We start from the raw sequence: 21,710 nt of genomic DNA on the forward strand, positions 1-21,710 counted from the left end.
GATTACATGCCCAATTTGCTGACAGAAAATTGAGCAAAAAATTGATCAAAACTAATAGCCGACTAAGCTAATTTTTTACAAGAACCCGGGAAAAATCTTTTTAAAAAAATCGAACAGCTTCAATCATTTTTGTGAAACCTCAAAATGGGTCACATAAAAAACGGTGATATACATCAAATGGTATAACCGTAGCAGGAGCATTTTTTTTAGAGTTCAAGAGTCCGAATCAAGTTAGCCTCATTGTTCATTAACGAGAGCCCCACTTACACCTAAATGATCAAATAAAGCCTTGACCTTTACACCTAAATGATCAAATAAAGCCTTGACTTTTACCATCGGTTCTACTCCTTGGGCTTATATGCAGCTACAAGATTGACACATAGTTGTCTTAAAATTCATTTTCGAAATCATACTTTTCAAAGTTTTTTTTATTTTTTATTTTTAAATAAAACGTGTTTCAAGTTTTTGTCGCTACAGATGTCGAATGTTATTTCCCTAAATGATTGACTGAGTTGAACCAAATAAATTGTTCAAAACACTTTTTAAACCTGAAATGGCGCTCATGTTGATCCAAACAAAGCGTTACAAAGAGCACCTATAATAAATAAATAAAAACTTCCCCCACACTTCTTAAAGCAAAGCGGCCCAAGCCGTACCCAACAAAGCAACATAAAGAGGTAAAGTGGAGCCCAGCTCACTGGTTAAGGGCTGTATGAAATTTGGCAAGACCATCGGAACCTTATTCCAGCCACAACATCAGATTAATCCCTTTGCTAGGCTCTTTACAACTTATGGTTTTCCTTTTCGTTAGAAAAAAAATTATCACAAAGATACAGAGCTGACTTCAAATTTTACACGTCCGCATTGCCCGTTAGGATACAACAAATCGCATGAGACCCGTTAAGCTCCTATGCTTGATGATTAACATAGAAAAGAAGAAACCTAGGTCCTTGAGAAGAACTCATGTGCTTCGTAGAACTGGTCTAAGACGACATTGAAGAGAGGATGGACCGGCTGCAAGAGATTGGAATAAGGACCCAGTACCATCCCGGGCAAAGGAGGAGAACCAGCCTTCTTTGACCAGCTATACTGGCATACCGATAGGCCGCTCAGACAATAACACGTGTGGTAGTAGTCTTTGTGTTTTCCGGGTTTGTCTCTGAATCCTCCTTCCTCCTGCAGGATTACTAAGAATTCAACTCACAAAAACAGAAGATAGACAGCACGAGAAGCATGCAAAAGCCACAATCTTGAAATCCAACACTCGTGCACTAAAGCAAGGACCCATGTAATTGCGAATTAGAAAGGTATCTATCAATGCAGTTCCCATTCAAAAGGATGATTAAATAGTGTCCGACGCTCACTGGTACGCCAAGATATTGCATGAGGCAAGTGATAAAACACCTTTTTGTTAGGTGTTAAAAGAAACAAACAGATTGAACATAATGTCTTAAAATAATGAACAAGTTGATTCCCGGCAAAACCATACTATTGGTCTAAAACATTTCTTGTTTCACTTTGGACTTCTTGATGTTGATGTTGCCATTTTTAGTTTTGGTTCTTTACCCTTTCCTCCTTTCAGATATGCAATCCTGCACTCTTATCTCAAGTAACCTTCTATTTTAAAAAGAAAATAAAGTACAGTGTTGTCTCACTTTTTAAATCAGCAGTTATACAAACACAAAGTCAAGACAACCAAGCTTGCTAAGTGAAACATGGGCTTTATCCAAAATTTGTTCCCACAATGCAAACCTGACTTAGCTGTAGTACAAAACACAGATCTGAAAAAATAGTTCTCCAAGAGTCCAATATGTCGACCCCATTCTAGCGAAGAAAGGAGGTTAGAGATGCGTAGTTTGGTTACGCGAATAAACCAACCACACATGATCTTAAAGCAGGAAACTTTCAACGTACGCATACAGGGAGGACCAACAAGTACGAATAATTGAATGGGAGTACCTGAGAGCACAGAAGAATGTATTGCTGCAAGGCCACACTGTGGAAAAGAGGTTCTAATTTGGAATGTCCTCTAATAAAATTCAAACCAATATTGAAAAAGTTCGCAGGATCGAACGTGGTCTGTTCTCCTGCAGGCGATGAATAGGAAACAGCAAAAGAAGACACGTGACTAATAGCCTCGAGAAGTATGAACTCTAGTTGAAGATAAAAGATAAGCGGAAAAATGGAGAAATGGAGAAATTTAACCCAGCTTGGGGAAAAGATAACAATAAGCATCCTCAATGTAGCAAATTAGCATACCTTCCTGCCTTAAATGGCAAGTATCATCAGCATGCGATAAGTTCCCTTCCAAATCCTGTTCACCATCGCACACATCCGAAGTTGCAGAACTTTCTGTTCCCGTACTACAGTCATCTTCAGCATCCGATGGCATCAATGGTTCATCAACAATTGAATGTAGTCTTTGTATCAATGCAGACACTCCCCCCTGTTCACTTTTTCTAGTGTTATTAACCTATTTCAAAACTGACAAGAACATGATCTAGACGCAAAAAAGAACTGTAGTCACCTGCCAAAAGGAGTAGCAGCCATCAACCAATTTATTCGTTCTACCCTGAAATCCACCCTCTATTCCTTGTCTGAATACCACCCAATCCTGGTACAAAAGCAAGATAATCCACTCCTCATTGTCACACGAAATGGTAAGATCGCATAAAAGGACAATGTAGAGTCGAAGACAGAAGAAATATCCCTTCCATCGCCACCCCCTAAGTTTTAGAAGCCAAACCCCTCAAAGATAGGATCCTAGAAGCAACTTTGTCCATATTCTCATTTTGGAGAAGCCAATGCAATTGGCACTGCCAGCTGAGGTGAAGCAGAGGAGCCAAATACAAATACACTCGAAAAATATCCTCTATATTTTGAAAACTATACACCGTTGTCCATCTTAGTTGGCAGAGGCATTCTTTCTTCTAAAGAATCCCCTCCATACAAGAGGACGACAAAGGAAAAAACGGATAACAAGACTCGAACTTAGGACCTCCTGGAATGAGAGCTCCGACACAATGTTAGGTCGCCAATGGTCCCAGAAGTTTAAGCATGTAGGAAAAGAGCTCAACGTTATACACCAGGCTAGACTATAACCATATTCCTCAGTTGCAAATGTCAGAGTGAAGTTGATTGGCATGGTAATAATTATTGACCACGTGCCCACAATCAACACCAAAGTGAAGCATCTGACCAAGTATAACCGGAGTGAAGCATCCGACCAAGTATACCATAGGAAAAAGACACACCATATTGAAACATGAAAAAAGTCACCGTAAGAATGAACTGATGAAAGCTCATACATAATCCCAAGACAGATAATGTGGTCTTACTATTAAACTTGGCAAGTCCAAACGATTGACCTCGCCGATTAAAATCATTGCAGCCAGCCCACAAAAGGTGTACCTAAATAGATATGACCAAAACTTGAGGAAAAGCAAGTAAAAGCACCTCAACCCAATATTTTCCATAGAATGATGAAAAATCAGTTTAATAACCCATATCATACAGTTATAATATAAAGTTTGCCGATGACGAATGAAAACATTTTTAGTAACATACCCACCATGAGCTTCAGAACCTGGTTCGCCAGCAATACCTCCTTCATAGGTCTGACAGCTGCAAGGAGACGCAACTTATTTCAGCCTTCAATTACTCATTTCCATCCGGGATGGATTACGTAAAAAGAATGTAAAAAATGTTTCTCGATAAATCTAAAATGAAAAAAAAGGGACTGCAACCAACCTCACTATATAATTTCCGACATTTTGAACCAGTTCATTATCCAAAATGTTCAAAATACTGGCAACCTGGCGGGGGAAAAAGAGATTGAAGCCATGAATAAGAGATTCAAAAAGGGGTATTACTGAATACATAAAAGCAGAAAAATCAACCATTTTGCTTTTTGATACATGGACAGAAACAGACAGCATTAATACATTTGACAATGATCACAATATGGTTTACAAGAAGGCATACGATGAAACCATCTGACAGTGCTAAATTTGGAAGATTCCACAAATTCACAAGGCAATAGTGTAGAATCAGATCATGAACAGTAGCATTCATTCTCCTCTCTTTATAAGTCAATCTACAAGCATATAACTCAGGACAGGATGAAAAAGTAAAAAGCAATTGGCATTGTACACATTAGAAAACAAACACAAGTGGTATTAAGTTCACACAGCCTTTCACCTAAATGGGATACACCTTCCCTGCGAAGGCACATGTCTTTGGCGTTAGCCTGAGCGATGGATGAGTCGTGCAGGCCGCCTTGAAGTACAATTCCTATCGAGTGGCGGGAAGAATCCTTTGCAGATGACTTAAATACGCGACGGGGTATTGTAAGTGGCAGAGTGGGGATGCCTCCTTGCAGAGAGGTAAACATGTTGCCCATTTCAATGAGATGGGCGGCGAGCGCTAGCCGATGGATCTCTTCCATTGGCTATTGCCTATGAAGCACGGATACTCCAAAACTAGTCATGTACAGGTATCGGATACGCCCCGATACATATCAGATACGGCAAATAAGTATCCAGTAATTAAATTAAATGTTTTTATTTTCAAATACGTTTAGGATACGCGAGCAATACACGAGAGATACCCCCAGATACGTTTCGGGATACAATGGGGTCAAAAATGAATTTTTTTAAAGATTTAAGCAGAAAAAATAGAACTATAAGGAGAAAAGTGTAATAAAATTATAAATTAGAAGGGGGAAAGTGTAATAGAACTCTAAGGAGTATAAATACTTAAGTCTGTTGGCAGACCGGACGACATACTCGACATCCAAGCCCTAGAATCTAGATCAATTCCTTCTCTCCCTCTCGATTTCTTCTCCATGCCCTAGATCAATTGAAGGCAGGTACTCTCTCTCTCTCGATTAGTCTGGAATCTGGATACTCCCTCTTTCTTACTCTCTGAATGTGTTGATAACTTGCTGAGTTAGTTTATTTTTTGTACAAAATTGTCATTTTTAGGATGAGCAGTTCTGGAACCAGAAGTTTAGGTTCTACAAGCGGTAGTACCAATCCCACGAACACAAATGAAGAAGAAGCTCCTCTTTGGGCTTATGTTACTAGGGTAGAAAAATTGGGAGGTGGAGGTGAAAACCATTTTTAAATGCCACTTTTGTCTAAATGAATATAGGGGGTCATACTTTAGGGTCAAGGCACATCTCTTGAAAATTACTGGTAATGGGATCAGAGTATGTCCCAAGGTGACTCCTCAACACCTTGCTGAAATGAGGAAAAAAATTGATGATGCCGAGAATAAGGCGAAGATGAACATGCCTAAGGAGATGGAAGCTGTGATATTCACTGATGAAGGCGAAGGGGATGCAATGGAAGTTGATAATTGAAGGCTAACAATCTAACATCGATATTTAGTGGAGATTGATAGGAACTTTCATCTCTCGTTTTGGACTTTTGGCATGTATTGGATGTTGGATGCTTCGCATTAGTTTTTGTTAGGTTCTCTTTGTTTGGAATGACTTTTGTCTTGTCTTGGACATGTGCTTAATGCTTGGTATTGGCAATTTAACTACTTTCTGACTTCATGTTCCTAGTATGAGACTAATAATTATAAAAATATATAATTTGCACAGCCCTATCCCCGACATATCCGTATCCTAGTTTTTTAGGTTTTGTCGTATCGCCGTATCCGTATCGTGTCGTATCCGTATCCCGTATATGTATCCGTGCTTCACTGGCTTTGGCACTGTCCCTTAATCGACCAACACCCTTTATGGGTTCTAGGTTAGCGCGCAGTTGGGCACCGTAACCTGGCTTCCGGTTCATCCCGCATCCCCAGTTCTGCTTACCAAAAATGGCCCCAAAAATGGATGGCGCTTAAGCGCGCAACCTGTACGCGGCCGTCGGGGTAACTGCTAGGCCTCGATGAGTTGGAAGGACCAGCAGTCGGTCCAAAACCTTAGGCGTGAGCCTGGGCGGAGCGGCTGTTGGTGCGGATCTTGGTGGTAGTAGCAAATATTCAAATGAGAACTTTGAAGGCCGAAGAAGGGAAAGGTTCCATGTAAATGACACTTGCACATGGGTTAGTCAATCCTAAGAGTTGGGGGAAGACCGACAGAGAGCGCGTTCAGCGCCTATTTCATTGAGATGGGCGGGGAGCGCCAACCGATGGATCTCATCCATTAGCTACGGCACTGTCCCTTCGGTAATCTTCCTCGGTGATGCATTGGTGAAGGGATGCTTTTCATACTGTGGATCCAGGGCCTCCCAAGCAAAAAGTTGCATGCTGAGGGAATCTAAAGGACTTGGAATAGAAGGCAAAAAGTATGCTGAGGGAATCTGAAGGACCTAGAACAGTAGGCGCAGATGTGCCTTAATAAGTATGCTCAGTTGTGCTCATATTATAAGAAACTAGGTAAGATATGTATAGAAGTGCATTGTGGAAGAGGGATATCATGTAATAGGAAGTACAAGCCACTTTTGTGTCCATATTATCTCTTTGATTGACATTGTGCAAACATTTTGTGGTTGTCCCGATATAATCCCCGCCAAGTCATAAAAATTACGCTTCATTTAATTAGAAGATTGTCTACTTGTTTACACCGGTTGGAGAGTTTGCATCAACTACCGAAAGCTGAATGCGAGTACAAAGAAAGATCACTTCCCTCTCCCATTTATTGATCAAATTTTGGAGAGTGGCCGGCCATGAGTTTTATGCGCAAGTCGCAGCGTTGCCTACTTTCCTTTTTCGTGCTCATATGCCATTTCAAGTGTACTTCCCGTCATGCTTTGCAAGTGCGCCAAGGCATTGAAACCGAACGGCGATGCACAAAGTCATAGTAAGGAATTGTACTTCAAGGCGGCCTGCACTATGCATCCATCGCCCAGGCTAACGCCAAACACATGTGCCTTTGGGAGTCAAATGGCCCCTACTGCTGTACTCTCTCCCTCTCTCTCTCTGAAATCTCAATCTTTCTCTCTCTCTGGTGGAAGGTAGCACTGGGTCTTGCGATGGGAACACCAATGCATCACAGAGGATGCCCACTTGACACAGCGAGGTGCCAAGCTTTCCGAAGCAACAATGCCATAGCCAATGGAGAACCATCGGCCGGCGCTCACCGCCTAGGCCAACGGCCGCTCCGCCCAGGCTCACGCCTAAGGTTTTGCAGCAACCGCTGCACCCTCCTACTCATCAAGACCTGGCACTTGCCCCGATGGCCAGGTGTGTTCCCTTTGGGGATGCCTCCTTGCTGAGAGGTTGCCAAATTGTCGCGTCATGTCGTGCATGCCAATCTTTGTCGAGGGCTGGCTCATCGACCCTTAAGTATCATCAATTATTTTACCTCAACTGCGACCCCAGGTCGGGCCCACTAAGTTTAAGCATATCAATAAGCAAAGGAAAAGAAACTTACAAGGAAAAGCAGGTAACGGGTTCGGACGGTTTTGAAAAAATTGGAGAAGATGACGGAGCATGGGACGCCAGGGCTGACTTTGGGTGATTGAGGATTGGTTCGGAGGTGCTCGAAGTCTAGGAGAGCGCAGCGGTCGCTGCAAAACCTTAGGCGTGAGCGGCCCTTGGTGCGGATCTTGGTGGTAGTAGCAAATATTCAAATGAGAAATATTCACTCACGCACTCACCCGCCGATGAGGCATGGGGTGAGTGGGCGACGCAATGCGTGACGCCCAGGCAGACATGCCTTCAACCTAATGGCTTCAGGCATAACTTGCGTTCAAAGGCTCGATCAATGAGATGGGCGGCAAGCGCCAGCCAATGGATCTCATCCATTGGCCTTCGGTAATTTTCCTCGATGACGCATTGGTGTTCCCTTCGGGGGATGCCTCGCCGGATTATGACTAAATGCCTCTAAGTCAGAATTCGAGCTAGAAGCGATGCATGTGTCCGCCGCCCATTTGCCGACCAACAGTAGGGGCCATTTGGCCCCCAAAGGCACGTGTCTTTGGCGTTAGCCTGCGGGATGGATGCGTCGTGCAGGCTGCCTTGAAGTACAATTCCTTTCAAGTGTGCATCCTTGATGACGTTGGCACCTCCCATGCACATTGAATAAATCAAAGAGGCAAGGACGGGCACAACAATCATCCGCAACAAGCGACAAACGCTTTTTGGGTGAACAGCCTCTAGTCGATGGAACAATGTAGGCAAAGGAAGTCAACAAAATGGATCCGTAACTTCGGGAAAAGGATTGGCTCTAAGGATTGGGCACGGGGGTCCATTGGCTATGGCACCATCCCGATGATGCATTGGCATCCCCGCACGAAAAAACGTACCTAGCTAACGATCTTTGACTCCTAATGCCACGGTGAGTAGCCTAGGGGTTGCCTCCTTGTTAAGGGGTCGAATGCGTCATCGAGGATGTGAGTGTGCTAGCATTATCGACGGGACGTGAAAGCACGAGCATTTGAAACGGCAAAGCTTACCTTTCAACAAGGAGGCATCCCCCGAAGGGAACACCAATGCGTGCCGTTTCAAGGGTTCGGATCGCAGCGATGTGGGCGGTTCGCTGCCGAAGGCGTCACAAGAAGTCCACTACTTGCAGGATCAACCGGGTAGCATTCCTTTTGTGACGCTGGCACCTCCCATGCCCGTTCAACAAATTAAAAAGGCAAGGACGGGCACAACAATCATCCGCAACAAGCGACGAACGCTTTTTGGGTGAATAACAATCGCAAAGAATAGCTATTATTCCATCCAATAATTTTTTTAGAATCCGGATAAATGCCTCTAAAGTTGTCTTTAATTATTCTGAGGAACATGTACTCCCACTTCTGCTAAAAAAAAAACCCCATTATGATTGCTTGCACAAAGTCATGTTCCTTCCTGCCACAAGGGCAAAGGCTAATTGGCTTGCCATGCCTTGGCTACCAGCCATTACCCAGCTACTTGAGAGCCGTTACCCAAAAACTTGGGAGCCACTTGCGCATAAAGTAGGCAATGCTGCAACTTGCGCATCAAGTAGGCAATGCTGCAACTTGCGCATAAAACTCATGGCTGGCCACTCTCTCCAAAATTTGATCAATAAATGGGAGAGGGAAGTGATCTTTCCTTGTACTCGCATTCAGCTTTCGGTAGTCGATGCAAACTCTCCAACTGGTGTAAACAAGCATAAGTAGACAATCTCCTAATTAAATGAAGAGCAATTTTTATGACTTAGCGGGGTTTATATCCCTCTAGTGACAACCCCAAAATGTTTGCACAATGTCAATCAAAGAGATAATATGGACACAAAAGTGGCTTGTACTTCCTATTACACGATATCCCTCTTCCACAATGCACTTCTATACATAACTAACCCAGTTTCTTATAAGATGGACACAGCTGAGCATACTTATTAAGGCAGATCATAGTGACCTTTTGCATTTTAACTCAGTTTTTCTGACTTGGAATGATTTTCACACTCCACTTCTATACATAACTAACCTACACTCCTTTTCTTGTTTTTATTACGTAAATTACAAAACAACCCTAACAATTAATCATTGCTTAAAAAAAAATTGCAGAATTGAAAGGGAAACTGACAGTGCTTAAGTGGAGTGAAAAAATCATTCCCTCTGATTTCGTACGAAAAAGAGCTCTAATTTCTATCCACATGAGCACCATATCCTTCAAGCTGGTCATCACATTTTACTTGCAAGGAAATTAATCATCACCTTCTGCCCCCATCAAAAGTCATTCATTATATTATATTGCTCTCTAAATTTTCATTTGTCTAATTCCTCCCTCTTCATCTCCCAACACTTTCTGCAGAAAATTGAAGTAAAATGAAGGAAATGTTTCTAACCACGAAACGTAGCATTAGCCCTTCAGATATTCTAAGTGCTAGAAGCTTGACCACCAGTGCCATCGGGCGATTACCAGACTCAATATGAATTGACTATTTTACCCCATCATTTGATACGAAGATGAATATGTACAAAACTAAAGCACATTTATGTTCATGCCCACAAACAGAGAAGCCAAGATAGCCTGAACTTACAGAAATGGCAGTGTAGCAAGCACGGACATCTACTTCTCCGCCATCATGCATCCTAGTTGAAAAGCAATTCGTGGTTACGCAGTGAGATTACACCAAACAATCGAATATATACTCTTTGTAAACAAAAATTATTGAATATACACTCTTCGTATAACTCTCTCACAATCTCTAAACTCTTTCTTCTTATTGAAATGTACATAAATCCTGCTTATTGAGCTTTTTCAGAACTATCATGTCCATGAACTCTCCCTGTAATCTGTTCTTACTAAAGTTGCATCCTGAATTTTCAAGTCTGCAAATGGGGTAGAAGGAGATAGCACCAATGACCTATTTAAGTCTCTGAATCAATCATGACTTTTAATAATTGCTCTCTCCGTCAATTAAGAACCTGCCATAAAGTGTTGGGTTTAGATTAAAAGAGGAAGATGACCTTCATCAGATTTCTGTTAATCAGTGTGTAGAGCAGATTGTGCGACCTTCAAGAAATGGCATGTTGTGTTCCTCTATAATTAGTAGAGGGCACATGATCAAGAAGTGGAGTCAACGGAAGCTTTCCTACTGGTATGGTATAGTATTCCCTTCAGGAGTAACAAAATTGGACGCCCTAAATTGAAGCCTTCTGCAGTAACCACTTGAGGAGAGATCATAAGAAAAAGCAGTCTATGGTGAGTGGCCTCTGAGCCTCTCTTTCAACCAAATGCAATATAGTGTACATGCATGCAAGTCGTTATTTCCACATGGAAGACAATATGGGGAGGCAAAATGTGGTTACAAGTGTAAAAGATGAAAAGAAAATGTCCACCAGTTTTGCCAGAGGTAACGCCTCCTCATGCTCTTGAGTATTTTGTCTGGACCATGACAAGATCAGGTGGGGATGGGTAGGCAGTTGGTAAAAGACTGGTACAAGGAGAAATTAAGGAATCTCTATGGTGCAGCTCTTACTTACAAGGAGTATTTGGAGGGAATAAAGCAGGATGGTCCACGAAGGAATCAAGTTCCGATAAGATGCTTGGCTACTCCATTTTTTAAAACCACCAATGGTTATGTTTCCTATAGATTCCGTAGAGTTAGTGCGCAATATGTGTGCTTGGCTGCCAGCTATCTTGGCTGCTCTTGTATACTTTTTTCGTTTTACGATAAGTTCTTGTCCGATCTTTTATAATTCATGTGACATGGAAAGCAACCTAGTTGTTGGCACTTTCAGGATGGAATGTCAAAATTATTGGTTAACAAAATATAGCTAAAGAAACAACTTTATGTTTTTTCAAACACATACTGAAAGGGGTTTGATGTCACACCTGAAACCCCCGCTTACATGCTTCATTTGCAGCAGAAACGAGAACAATTTATCTCTGTGAACAATAAAAAAGAAATTATCCACGGTGAATATGCCAAAGGCTCAGGCATGTAATAGCACAAGTAGTATGAATTGACCACCTATTAATTGATAATAGTGCTCTCTGGCCACCCAAAGTTATAAGCGAATTGACGGCAGCATAAGTTGTTGCAAGATGAGGCAACTGAGAAAAATTGCAAACATATCACTAGCTTTAGAGAGAAATCAAATTACAGAAAGTCTTGAGACATACAATATGAGACTGATCTGCAAACAAAAATAGTACTTCAATAACCTAGTAGCTAAAAAACTTGATTAAAACATCTATCTTAAAAAATGTAGTATTTAGAATTTTAGATCAAAATTGTTGTTCCCAAAAGTGTAGAATGCTTCTTGCCTGTCCAGGTCCACCCCCATATCCACCATCTGGATGCTGCAAGTATAAGAGGATAATAAAATAAGAATTGACGAACACAAAACTTTAGGACTTCAATATATCCGGAAGACACTGAAAATAATTAACATCACATAACTCGTCTAACTGAAGGAGCCATAAAAACAAATCAACTGGAAGTAATAAGAGAACTTGTCTTCTTCTAAAGAGGGAGTATGCCATTACAATCTCAAAAAAAAACCCTTTCATTCCTCTGGTCCCTAGGTAAAATAGAAGAGGGCGGGGGGTGCGGAGGAGGGGAACGAAGATTGGTGAACTACCAAAAGAATATTCAGAGCCCCATGAGGGCAAGGTCAGTGAACGTAACAACCATAAAGACAATACATCTCTGCCAAAGTGGGAGACATCAACCTCGATTCATCTAAACAAGTTTGTATTCCACATACTAGATTTATGCTACGTGGATGCATGTCCTGTCTATTCTCAACATTCAAGTACTATTTCCCTTATTAGACTTGGTATTCTCCATCAAGAAGCAAGACTTCAGAGATGATCACTCAATCCGCCACCAAGAATTACTTAGAAATCGGTGTTCTGAAACAGTGCACTAATGTTTGCAAACACTAAATAGATGGACTGAAATCAAGAGTGGAATAATCAACTTAACATCCATCTGTAACCTAAAGAAAGGAGGCTAGTGCAATGTCTCATAATGTGAGCAAAGGCATTTCTTGAAGTCAACAAATCATCGGGTTCTTTACGAGGGCTAATTATAATACGTCCATAACAGTAATGATGCGAGTCAGCTTATAAGTTCTTCAAAACAAGATAAGGCAATTAGATTCGTTTGAAATTCCAAACCTGACAACGAGATAGAAAGTCAATAACACAATCTTCCAGTTCTGGATCAACTGACTCGCCCAATAAAGCAATAGAATGAAGAATCCAATAACAAATCCAAGGCCGACTGGAAACATCCAATTTAGAAATAAGTTGACATGGAAATGATGAAATCCCACACAACTCAAAACACCGAAAGACAAGCCCAAACTTCTTGTAAAACGATGCCATGTTATTAATAGATTGGCAACCATATTAAGTTTGTGAAGCCTGATTCTGTCTATTCGCCGCTGACTAATCGGAGTTCGACATGAAACCTACTCAGGGCCGGTATTACCGTTATTGATGATGTTGCTATATGCAGACAATGTAACTTGTGCCCTATTCTCCGTTTTTTACATAGCAAAAACTGGCGCAAGTCGTGGATGTACTCAACTACACAATTGAGGAATCTCGTAAAAATCTACTCCCTCCATTCCAAAATGTTTGTCCGATTCACAAAACGAGAACTTCAGTAATACATTTTTTTCAAGAAAAATTCAAATTTTTTGCAACAGTTTACTGGATATCAATGACTTCTTTTAATGTATAAGAAAAGTTCTATTATTATTATTTTTTTAATGCGAATCGGACAACCATTACAGGACGGAGGGAGTATGCGAGTATGCGTCTTGTGTTCTCTTTTTCTTCTCTTGATCGTTCTCGCACTTTTGTGTTTGTCTGTTTGGCCGATTTCTCAACAAATAAATCATATTCACGGTGAAGATTATTATTCCAGCCTTATAAAAAAACTAACGAGATCAAGAAGTTTAAAGAGAATACTTGGCATCCAAGACGGCGAAGGTGGGACCGAGTTGCCTGAGACCTTTAGTCAGGTACTCGATGTGCTTGTCACGTTGAACTTCCAACCTATTCACACATCCAAAACCCTCACAATCAAACGTACTGTCACAGAGAAACGCGAAGTAGAAAGAACAGCCCCACGCTAAACCGAGAGACTTGCATCGATGCATGATGATCAAAAGAAAACCCTAGGTTTCACAACGCACGCAAACAGAGCGAGCGAGGGGGCTTACGAGACGGCCTTGGCGTTGTGGGGGAGGTCGATGTAGAGGTTGTAGATCTCGAAGACGCGGTGCTGGACTATCCACTGCTCGTGTTGAGTCTTCGTCGGTCTCGATTCCGGCGAGGATTCCATCTCCGATCGGTGAGTAGTAGTACCAGTTTTTACCCGCGCAATCTTTTTACCGGTGTGCTTGCTTAGTTGCTTGTGCGTTTGCGAGCTGACCCCGAGTAAAATGACCAACGGACCCCGTCAAGAGAAATTGCCCTCTCGTGAACGCCTAGGGGTATATAGAAGCATGAGAGGCTGTTTGTTTTTCGGTAACGGACCCCCGTTGGTGGAAAATTGTCCTCCCGCGGACGCCCAAGGGGCCAGGGGTAGAGAAGCACGACTTGGTTTCTGCCATGTGTCGTTAATCATAGTATTTGTCTACTCTCTCTTCTCTTTATAATCACGTGTCCGAGAAGTCGATCACAGCTGCACAGTTCGACTAATTCTGGGGACGGTAAGTCTACCGTTGGTTTCACGGGGCTTCACTTAAAGCTGAAGCAGATACTCTATATTTATCTACCTTAATAATCCAGTAGGAAATAAAGTAAGCAAGTGACGCAACGGAATTCACAAAGAGAATAGTTAGCGTACTATTCCAAATGAGATAAATACTTGAGTCCACGAACAAACCTTGCGCACTAGGAAAATAGAGAGAAACGCTGAATGTTATTGATGGAAAAACTGATCAAAACATTAGGTTACAAGCCTTTAAATAAGGTGTAACCCGAAACCCTATAAAATAAAGTCGAAAAATAAAAAGTTTCAAATTTTTGGGAAACACGTAAAATTGAAAACAGAAAAGAAAAACAGGATTTTTCCAAAAAGAACCAACTAATAAGAAATTATGGACTAAAAGCTATTCACATTTCAGAACTTTTCTAAAACGACAAAAATATCAAATTGAATGCCTAAACGAAGAAATTGAGCCGAAAAACACCAGGGCTCATGACTTAGGCCCCGTTCCGGAAAGGAAAATAAGTCCTTATTTTTTAAGAAGGCAATTTCAATCTCAAAAATAATGTGTTTACGCAAATTATTTTTGTATCAATATGAATCTTGTTTGATAGATCTCATTGAGATCTTTAAATACGGTGCAAAAAAAATTGAAAAATTATTTTTCACATTTACATTATTTTTTAGTTTGAAAATGTGAAATAAGTACTTATTTTTTAAGAAGGTGTTCTGGAACGGGGCCTTAAGAGTCTTGACCTCATCGCAAAAAAAATAAGTCAACCTATCGAGTTTGAGCCCAATCAGAGCTCGTCCAATTTTCGCCAAATTGAGTAATTTGCAATTAAGCATCGTTTGGACTTTCGAGGCTCCGACCGGTCCAATCGATCATGAAATTAGACCTTCATGTGTTCTACGTTGACAAGTTATAATGCACACTTCAATTAACGTTTTCATTGTTAATCAAAACAACTCGTAACAGTTTTTTGCGTACTATAATTACAAACGTCTTTGTAACTAGCCAAAATAATACGTAACTAATTCAAGGTAGGGGATGGTCACCACTGGAACAAATTTTATATGATCTCATTACCTCTAGTATTTTCGAACAAAATGAACAACTTCAATTATATTTGTAGGATCCAAAACCATCTATACATTTGATCTGTTTTTCCCAATCTGTACCGGTAGTATTACTAGTTCGGTTATCTCTCCGTCTCTGTAGGTTCACTAGTAATCAATGTTTTGAAAATCGACCCGGACCGGCCGATCCAACTGGTTGGACCGTCAACTGGACCATGATCCGGTCCGGACATACCACAAAACCGCTACATTGTGAAAACCGGCTTATTTTAACAAAATACCGCTAAAAGCGACCGGTTGAGTCACGGTTCTATTGACCCAAACCAGTCAAGATTCCTAATTTCCACGTTAAGGACAAAAACTTTTCACGGCCTTTTATATGCCAAAATGGTGGAGCCATCAATAATGGCAGCACAACAATTACTCCCCATTACCTTGGTGTGGTTATACTTCTTTTTATACTTTCATCTTCTTAATTTATTTGTCTCAGTTATATTTTAATTAATAAAAAAATTAGTTATATTTTAATAAAAAAATTAGTTATACTTTTAAATTGATAAAAAAATTTATATTCAATATAAATGTTATTTAATAAATCTCGATTTGTTCTACGGAGTATAATATAATGTTTTTAAAATTATACAAAATATTATAAATTATAAGATAATCAATTAAAAAATAGCACGAAGTCCAAAAAAGAACAATTAAATTCGGACGGAGGGAGTACTAAATGAGAGAGTTTTTCTCCCAAAGGGTTTTCTTACCGATGTGGGACTGAGGGGAAAAAAACGAATACACACTGCATCTCTTTTAAAGACTTCCCACCTTCTTCTCTTTTCCCTTTCTAACTTCAGACAATTTGAGATATATGCACATTCTGACATTTATATTCTAATTTTTAGTTATTTTTACACAACTAATATATATTTTTATATAATTATGATATAGCGGTTCAATTCCGGTCCGACCACGGTTGAACCGGTGACCCGTCCACCCGGTCCCTTCTCCGGTTCGTTCACCGGTCCGGTTTTTAAAACATTGGGAAAGTGATAGCCTAGGACGTGTTTTGATAATTAATATCCCGTCAAGGACATGCTGAGAACATTTGTTAATACTGAAAATGTTATTAACAAATATTAATTATCAAAACACGTTTTTGACCGTTATTTTTCCTGAAACATTTCTTGTAATTTGATTCTCACGCAGAAGGGTCTTTTATTTCATTATTTTAAAAATATATATGTTGGGTGAGGCGGGCCAGGGGCCAAAGGGACAGGCGGGTGGATAAAGCCGCTGAAAGTGAAACCACCAAGTACAGTAATATTTGAGCGCGAAAGGCCAGCCAACCCCCAGAGGAGTGTTATTTTTCCCTTCTTCTTTTTTGGTTAAATAGGAACGTGCATTAAAAACATGATAGGGGGGCTGGACCCCATCAGCATCATCAACTTCCAATGGTGGAGGTTTGATTTTTTTTAGCAGCTCTCAAGAAATTGCCTATAAAAGGTGAGACAGACTGAACAGAGTTTCCCCATCTTCTTCCAAACTCACAAGTAAATACTACTACAAATCGCAAAACAGAACAAACCCAAGCTAGAGAGCTTTCCCTGAGTTGATCAGCAGTTTTTGGAGTTCTACAAGAAAAGGAGAGAGAGAGAGAGAGAGAGAGAGAGAGAGAGAGAAATGGCGATGAAGCGTGCTGCCTCAACCACAATTCAAGCTCTTGCGTCGTCGGGGATTTCGAGTTCCACCAGGCGTCTCCATGTAAGTAAAGCAAGCAATTAATCAACCCACCAGCTTCTTCCAATTTCGTTACGGACAAAACGCGGAATTGCGTAAGCTATCCGCATTTTGTATACTTTGTGATTCTGGGTTTCAAAAGATTAATTCCATGCCATGATTTGAACACATGTTAAGTCTGTTGATAGATTTTTTGTTTGGAAACCCCACGGAAAAGAAAAGAAGGAAAGAATTCCTCTTTCTTTGTTTGGTTTTAGAGGAAAAAGATTAGAAAATAACCAAACTAAACTTTATCAAACAGTGGATTTTTCCTCCAAACACAGATCATGCACTGATCGCGATGATGTGGGGCTCACTACGGGTCCCACACAAACGATCCAAGCCCCACCTTAGTAGTATCTTGTATTGTGACACTGACAACCTAGAAAATGAATAACAAAAATAAACATGTAAGGAGAAGAAGAAGAAAGTATTGAGGTGTTTGCAGTTTGCCTAGTGAGTATGCTTTGAGAGCTCTTCTTGAATGGATTGCTTGCAATGGTTTAGATATGCTTTATGTGCTCATATAGTCATGTGTGTCTGCATTACATTGCACAGGCTTCTCCTGGGAGCAAAAAGATAGTTGGAGTATTTTACAAAGGAAATGAATACGCTTCGATGAACCCCAATTTCGTCGGCTGTGCTGAAGGAGCTTTAGGCATTCGCAACTGGTTGGAATCCAAAGGCCACCAGTACATTGTTACTGATGACAAAGATGGGCCAGATTGTGGTAAATATTTTGACCAAAATTGATATTTGCTCTGAGAATGTTGATACTTTTGCAGAACCTTTGTACTATGACAAACGGTGAGAAAAGAAGCGATTATGGTTTCTCGTTAAATCTCACCAAAATTCGGAGATCTGGCAAGAAAAGAAAAAGGGCTACTGAAACCTACCATTTTTTCTTCATTTCCACCTCTTCTATTCGTGCAAAAGAGTTTTTGTCTTGTCTTTTCTTTTCTATCCCTTTCTCACCAAAAGGGTCTGTTAAGGAAACAGAAAATTGTATGACGAAGTAACCAACGTGGAGTTTGAAACTAAACTATTTTTTCTCATTGCAGAACTAGAGAAACATATTCATGATATGCACGTCCTCATCCCAACGCCCTTCCACCCGGCCTATCTCACTGCAGAGAGGATCAAGAGGGCTAAAAACTTACAACTGGTGGTGACAGCCGGCATAGGCTCTGACCATGTCGATCTAAAGGCTGCAGCCGCTGCTGGTCTAACAGTCGCGGAAGTCACTGGAAGCAATACGGTCTCGGTCGCTGAGGATCAGCTTATGAGGATTCTCATTCTCACAAGGAATTTCTTGCCTGGATACCGTCAGGTTGTCAACGGGGAATGGAATGTTGCCGCTATTGCTTATAGAGCCTACGATCTTGAAGGGAAGACTGTTGGAACCGTTGGCTGTGGGCGCATTGGTAGGCTTTTGCTCCAAAGGTTGAAGCCTTTCAACTGTAATCTTCTGTACCATGATAGGATCAAGATGGACCCGGAATTGGAGAGTCAAACGGGTGCAAAGTTTGAGGAGGATCTGGATGCCATGCTTCCAAAATGTGACATAGTTGTCACCAATTTACCTCTTACTGAGAAAACCAAGTAAGGACTCTCCCTTGTATTTGAGCCGAATTGCACTCACATATACCATTGAAGCATTCATCTTTTCATTATCTTAAATTGAACGACGATGGCCAGATTGAAATAAAGATGTAAATCACATAACTAATGAATTTGCAGTCACTCTGCATCTGAAACTACTGTTGGCATCTAATAAAATTTGAGTTTTATCTTGTCGAGGGAATCAATCTAACCTCTGAACTGGGCGAGTAAAAGTTTACAGGGACTAGGCCACCAGCGACGATATTGTAAGTCATTGTGTAGTTACAAATTTGTACCTAACGGAGTTCTGCTGTTGTGATTCAGAGGGATGTTTGACAAGGACAGGATCGCTAAGTTGAAGAAGGGAGTTCTAATTGTGAACAATTCCAGAGGAGCACTCATGGATACACAAGCAGTTGTAGATGCCTGTTCGAGTGGTCATATTGGAGGTAACTGAATTTTTTCTCTCTGGGGATGGATGTTTTCTTTTCTACTAGTAGTGGCTCTAAAATGACTTTAGTACTGAAATTTCATCTGTGATATTGGCAAGACCTTTAGAAAATATGGTTTCGAAGTTTCACTGGTGACGTTCTGACAGTCTTAAATACAAAAATCAAACTCTTTTGGGCCGAGGTTATTTACTTAAATACAACGACATGGGCAAGATGGATCAAGGATGTGTGGAGGTATTTACTATGAGAAATGAAAATGCTAGGGAAGTAAAAGATGTATCGTTACTCCATAAACACCTCTACAAATCCACGATCCAAACACAAACTCTGTCTCGCTGTCCATCGTTTGACTAGTGTACTGATCTTGGGTTTCCGTTCTTAGGTTACAGTGGGGATGTTTGGTATCCTCAACCAGCTCCAAAGGACCATCCGTGGCGATACATGCCAAACCAAGCCATGACTCCTCATATTTCTGGCACTACCATCGATGCACAGGTAACCAAAGTTTTTCGCAAACCATACCAATTCTATATTTGTCTCAATAGCATTGCTTGTTTCGTCTTGTTTCATTATATTGCGACTGAACAATGAACGGAAATTTGTGCAGTTGCGATATGCAGCAGGAGTTAAGGACATGCTGGACAGGTACTTCAAGGGAGAAGAGTTTCCTCCTCAGAATTACATTGTTAAGGAGGGTGAACTCGCAAGCCAATACCGTTAAACCTGCTTGTATCCGAGTTTGAAGCCGAGTCTGTTCTCTGCGCTCCAAGAATCAATTAGCTTAAGAATAAGTGTGTTTTTTTAAGTTCAAGTGGTTATGAAATAAATGTTGTTGCAGCTTGTGTGTTTGTTCCATAATTTCTTATTGTAGTAATCACAAACTTTTTACGATGTAATAATGTTGTTTTCATGTAGCCGACTCCAAGTGATTGGGACGTAAGGCTCGGTTTGATTTGATAATAATGCTGTTTTTCATACAAAGGATTGTGTTGTTAGCAGTGTCACTTATGCTGAGAGAATTTGCAGTCATTTGAAATAAAAATGTTGGAAACAAGTTTGAAGTTATTCCAATTGTGCGATAAAGCAGAGCCAATTCATAACACAAATGCTTTCATTTTCTGAGAGGCAATTTCTCCGAGCTTTTATCGTCGTCGTACGGTGCAATGCACGTGACTTGATAACTTTTTTGTTCATCTCGCTTCGTAACAAAATCGAATTTTAAAAACCCTTGAAATATTTTTCGTACGTTTCAACAGGGTTTTATTTTTTTTAATTCGGATTAGCGAATGAGGAAATTTTAGCTATTGGAAAAAATGTGGTAAGATAGTGCACTTGCGCTACTTCCACAATGATCATTATAATGAAAATTGAAATCACAATAGTTTGGTGCTATATAAAACTGAAAATTTGGTAAAATACTTGAATTCATGCTCTCATTTGACTTCATACGTAAATTATGTTATAACAATCTCTATTTTTCTTACTCATGTTTAGATTTCGAGACATCAAAACTATTAAGCAGTGTTTGTCAGCTTGTTAACTTCAGGATTCCGAAATTAGTCGATGTGTATGCAAACTTGTCCGGAGATTCGGTTATAAAAAAGAGAAAGAAATTAATAAAAAAAAAAGGACATCCCCAAACAAAGATAAAAGTCTGTATGTTTATGTGGAGGGCAGCACGAAATTGGTTAGCATGTAAAGCAAATTTATTCCGCAGAAAGTGTGCCCCCAATCCCCTCTGTCCAATTTGTGGAAATGCTGGTGAAACAGTGGAGCAGGGCTGTTTGGTTTGGAAGCGGGAAGGCTTTCTGGATCATGCACAAAGAAATAACTGCTGTTGATAAATGGTTGGAGGACATTCTCTATGGCTGCCTGTCAAAAGAAACGACCAAGGAAGGTGTGGGAACTCTATTTCAAATATGTTGGGGTATCTGGAAAGCAAGGAACAATTACGTGTTCGAAAAAAAGAACCCAAAGCCAGAAGAGGTAATAGAACGTACAAAGAAGGATGTGGTTGATTATCTTCAAGCAGTGTGTAGAAAAGTCCAGCGCCTACCTGCTGGTGCTGCTCGGTTGGGAAGGTGGGTAGCCCCTCCCCCTTCCATTCTGAAAATCAATTGCGACGGAGCATTTAAATCTCCCCGCAGCTTAGCTGCCTTTGGCATCATCGTCAGAGATAATGGCGGATCGGCTCAATTGTGGCGTTGTGGAAGAGTTTTGGTATACTCGGCCTTGGCCATTGAAGCTTGGGCTTTTGCGTATAGCTTGTATAGTGGCAAAGGAGCAAAATCTCCAGGAAGAAATATTTGAAACTGATTGCAAAAATCTTGTAGATTGCCTCAATGATCAGAAGAAGCAGTGGCCTTGGGAAATAGCTGCGATGGCGAAGGACATTACAGAATGGGCCAATAATCGAAAATGGACATTTGCCTGGTGTGCGCGATCTTCTAATAGAACTGCCCATTGGATTGCATCAAAATGTATAGAGAGAAAACTTTTACTTCAAACGGGTTATATTCCGCCCGAGCTAGTTTCTGTTTTGCTTCGAGACTCGTACTAAAACTTTCGTTTAATCTAATGTGACTTGATCAAAAAAAAACAAAACAAAATAAATAAATAAATAAACACACACTCATGCGTGGGGTTGCCAAAACAGGAAAAAGAATGACGACGAACGCGTTTGCCGTGCCCTC

At 40.7% G+C, this 21,710-nt stretch overlaps 3 protein-coding genes across 3 annotated transcripts; 2 read left to right on the forward strand and 1 right to left on the reverse strand.

The window, feature by feature from the left end:
* Positions 1 to 713: 713 nt before the first annotated feature.
* On the reverse strand, positions 714 to 14,017 carry LOC131304850 (protein farnesyltransferase subunit beta). Its single transcript, XM_058332288.1, has 14 exons — positions 13,617 to 14,017; positions 13,363 to 13,449; positions 12,562 to 12,667; positions 11,704 to 11,739; positions 11,408 to 11,490; positions 11,269 to 11,322; positions 9,971 to 10,022; positions 3,751 to 3,815; positions 3,568 to 3,624; positions 3,339 to 3,411; positions 2,528 to 2,614; positions 2,260 to 2,446; positions 1,960 to 2,087; positions 714 to 1,176 (listed from the first exon to the last, which is right to left on the reverse strand). Exons 1-14 carry the CDS (start codon positions 13,736 to 13,738, stop codon positions 943 to 945), a joined length of 1,371 nt encoding a protein of 456 aa, XP_058188271.1. The 5' UTR covers positions 13,739 to 14,017; the 3' UTR covers positions 714 to 942.
* A 2,783-nt stretch (positions 14,018 to 16,800) lies between these two features.
* On the forward strand, positions 16,801 to 19,998 carry LOC131304851 (formate dehydrogenase, mitochondrial-like). The gene is made up of 6 exons (XM_058332289.1): positions 16,801 to 16,948; positions 17,522 to 17,693; positions 18,025 to 18,565; positions 18,890 to 19,014; positions 19,400 to 19,512; positions 19,625 to 19,998. The coding sequence occupies exons 1-6, from the start codon at positions 16,868 to 16,870 to the stop codon at positions 19,736 to 19,738; spliced, it is 1,146 nt and encodes a 381-aa protein (XP_058188272.1). The 5' UTR covers positions 16,801 to 16,867; the 3' UTR covers positions 19,739 to 19,998.
* Positions 19,999 to 20,772: 774 nt separating this feature from the next.
* On the forward strand, positions 20,773 to 21,327 carry LOC131304667 (uncharacterized). Its single transcript, XM_058332003.1, has one exon. It carries the CDS (start codon positions 20,773 to 20,775, stop codon positions 21,325 to 21,327), a length of 555 nt encoding a protein of 184 aa, XP_058187986.1.
* Positions 21,328 to 21,710: the final 383 nt, after the last annotated feature.

This window comes from Rhododendron vialii, chromosome 10a, assembly GCF_030253575.1.
Source record: "Rhododendron vialii isolate Sample 1 chromosome 10a, ASM3025357v1".
In the NCBI taxonomy this organism is placed as follows: Eukaryota; Viridiplantae; Streptophyta; class Magnoliopsida; order Ericales; family Ericaceae; genus Rhododendron; species Rhododendron vialii.

Coding starts and splice junctions, on each gene's coding strand:
- LOC131304850 (XM_058332288.1), bottom strand. CDS start 13,738: ATGGAATCCTCGCCGGAATCGAGACCGACGAAGACTCAACACGAGCAG. Junction 11,491..11,703: donor ATGGGGGTGGACCTGGACAG/GCAAGAAGCATT, acceptor AATTTTTCTCAG/TTGCCTCATCTTGCAACAAC. Junction 3,816..9,970: donor CTTGCTACACTGCCATTTCT/GTAAGTTCAGGC, acceptor TTCCCCCGCCAG/GTTGCCAGTATTTTGAACAT.
- LOC131304851 (XM_058332289.1), top strand. CDS start 16,868: ATGGCGATGAAGCGTGCTGCCTCAACCACAATTCAAGCTCTTGCGTCG. Junction 16,949..17,521: donor GTTCCACCAGGCGTCTCCAT/GTAAGTAAAGCA, acceptor TACATTGCACAG/GCTTCTCCTGGGAGCAAAAA. Junction 19,513..19,624: donor GCACTACCATCGATGCACAG/GTAACCAAAGTT, acceptor AAATTTGTGCAG/TTGCGATATGCAGCAGGAGT.
- LOC131304667 (XM_058332003.1), top strand. CDS start 20,773: ATGCTGGTGAAACAGTGGAGCAGGGCTGTTTGGTTTGGAAGCGGGAAG.